We start from the raw sequence: 2,265 nt of genomic DNA, 5'->3' as shown, positions 1-2,265 counted from the left end.
ACTTGCTGACAATTGAGGCACCGAGCTACAAATCCAACTATATCTTTCTTCATCCGTCTCCACCAGTAGTGCTGCCTCAAATCCTGATACATCTGCACGACACCTGGATGGATGGAATACTGCGAGCTATGGGCCTCTTCCATAATCAACTCCCAAATCCCATCAACATTGGGTACACAAATCTGACTCTGCATCCTCAATACGCTGTCGTCACCAATGGTTACATCTCTGCCATCAGCATGCTGAACCTTGTCCTTGAGGACAAGCAAATGAGGGGCATCATACTGATGCTCCCTGATACGATCAAGTAAGGAAGACCAGGACACCACGCAAGCTAGAACCCGACTAGGCTTCGAAAGATCCAATCTCACAAACTGGCTGGCTAAGGCCTCAACATCCATCGCCATAGGCCTCTCTGATACTGGTAAATAAGCCAAACTCCCTAAACTCTCAGGCCTGTGACTCAAAGCATCGGTCACCACATTGGCCTTGCCCGGGTGATAAAAATAGTGATATCATAGTCCTTCAGCAAATCTAACCACCTCCTATAGCACAAATTTATATCCTTTTGTTTGAACAGGTGCTGCAAGCTCCGATGGTCAGTATAAATATCAAAAGGCACACCGTATAAATAGTGGTGCCAGATCTTCAGGGCGTGAACAATGGCAGCTAACTCAAGGTCATGGACAGGGTAATTCTTCTCATGTACTTGTAACTGTCTGGACGCGTAGGCAATCACTCTACCGTCCTGCATCAACACCGCTCTGAGGCCAATCCTCGAGGCATCACAATAAACCGTATATGACCCCAAACTTGTAGGTAGTATCAAAATTGGGGTTGTAGTCAAAGCTGTCTTGAGCTTCTGAAAGCTCGCCTCACACTCCTCCGTCCACTGGAACGGAGCACCCTTCTAGGTAAACCTGGTCATAGGGGCTGCAATCGATGAAAACCCCTCCACAAAACGACAGTAGTAACCCATCAAGCCAAGGAAAGTACAGAACTCTGTAGCTGAAGATGGTCTGGGCTAACCCTGCACGATTTCTATTTTATTCGGATCCACATGAATACCGTCACTCGATACTATGTGGCCTAATAATGCCACGGAATCCAACCAAAAACTCATATTTCGAGAACTTAGCATATAACTTCTTTTCTCTCAAGATCTGAAGCACTGTCCTCAGGTGCTACTCATGATCTTCCCGACTCCGGGAATATACCATAATATCATCAATAAAAATAATGACGAATGAGTCAAGATACGGCCGAAACACACTGTGCATCAAGTGCATAAAAGTTTCTGGGGCATTGGTCAGCCCAAATGACATGACAAGGAACTCGTAATGACCATACCGAGTCCTGAAAGCAGTCTTTGGAATATTTGGCTCCCAAATCTTCAACTAATGGTAACTTGAGCACAAGTCAATCTTAGAAAACACCCGTGTGCCCTGAAGCTGGTCAAACAGCTTATCCATCCGTGGCAAAGGATTACGGTTCTTCACTGTAACCTTGTTCAACTGGCGATAATCGATACACATACGCATAAAACCATCCTTTTTCTACACAAACAAGACAGGAGCAACCCAAAGTGATACACTGGGCCGAATAAAACCCGTATCAAGCAATTCGTGTAACTGATCCTTCAACTCCTTCAACTCAGGAGGAGCCATACGATACGGAGGAATAGATATGGGATGAGTGCCCGGCAACAGATCAATGACAAAATTAATATCTCTATTAGGCGGCATGCCTAGAAGATCCGCTGCAAATACATCGGGAAAATCCCGTACTACTAGAACTGAATCAACTGAATGGGTATCAATACTGACATCTCTCACATAGGCTAAATACACGTCACACCCCTTCTCAACCATACGTTGAGCTTTAAGAAAAGAAATAACTCTAATAGGAGTGTGATTTAAAGTACCTCTCCACTCAACAAACGGTACACCTGGCATAGCCAGCATCACGGTTTTTGCATGACAATCAGGAATAGCAAAATAGGGAGACAACCAGTCCATGCCCAAGATAATATCAAATCTACAATGCGGAGCAACAATAAATCGGCTTTGGTCTCAAAACCACTAAGAGCAACAAAACACGACCGATAAATGCGGTCCACAACAAGAGAATCTCTCATATGAGTAGAAACATAAATAGGGGAACTCAAAGAATTCTGAGGTACACCCAAATGCGGAGCAAAATAAGAAGACACATAAGGATAGGTGGAGCCTCGATCGAATAAAATCGATGCATCTCTATGACAAA

At 44.4% G+C, this 2,265-nt stretch overlaps 1 protein-coding gene across 1 annotated transcript; it reads right to left on the bottom strand.

The window, feature by feature from the left end:
- Nucleotides 1–1,556: 1,556 nt before the first annotated feature.
- Nucleotides 1,557–2,018, bottom strand: LOC138871527 (uncharacterized). Its single transcript, XM_070149408.1, has one exon. It carries the CDS (start codon nt 2,016–2,018, stop codon nt 1,557–1,559), a length of 462 nt encoding a protein of 153 aa, XP_070005509.1.
- Nucleotides 2,019–2,265: the final 247 nt, after the last annotated feature.

Source organism: Nicotiana sylvestris, chromosome 6, assembly GCF_000393655.2.
Source record: "Nicotiana sylvestris chromosome 6, ASM39365v2, whole genome shotgun sequence".
Lineage (NCBI taxonomy): Eukaryota > Viridiplantae > Streptophyta > Magnoliopsida > Solanales > Solanaceae > Nicotiana > Nicotiana sylvestris.
This window is presented reverse-complemented; position numbering and strand designations above follow the sequence as displayed.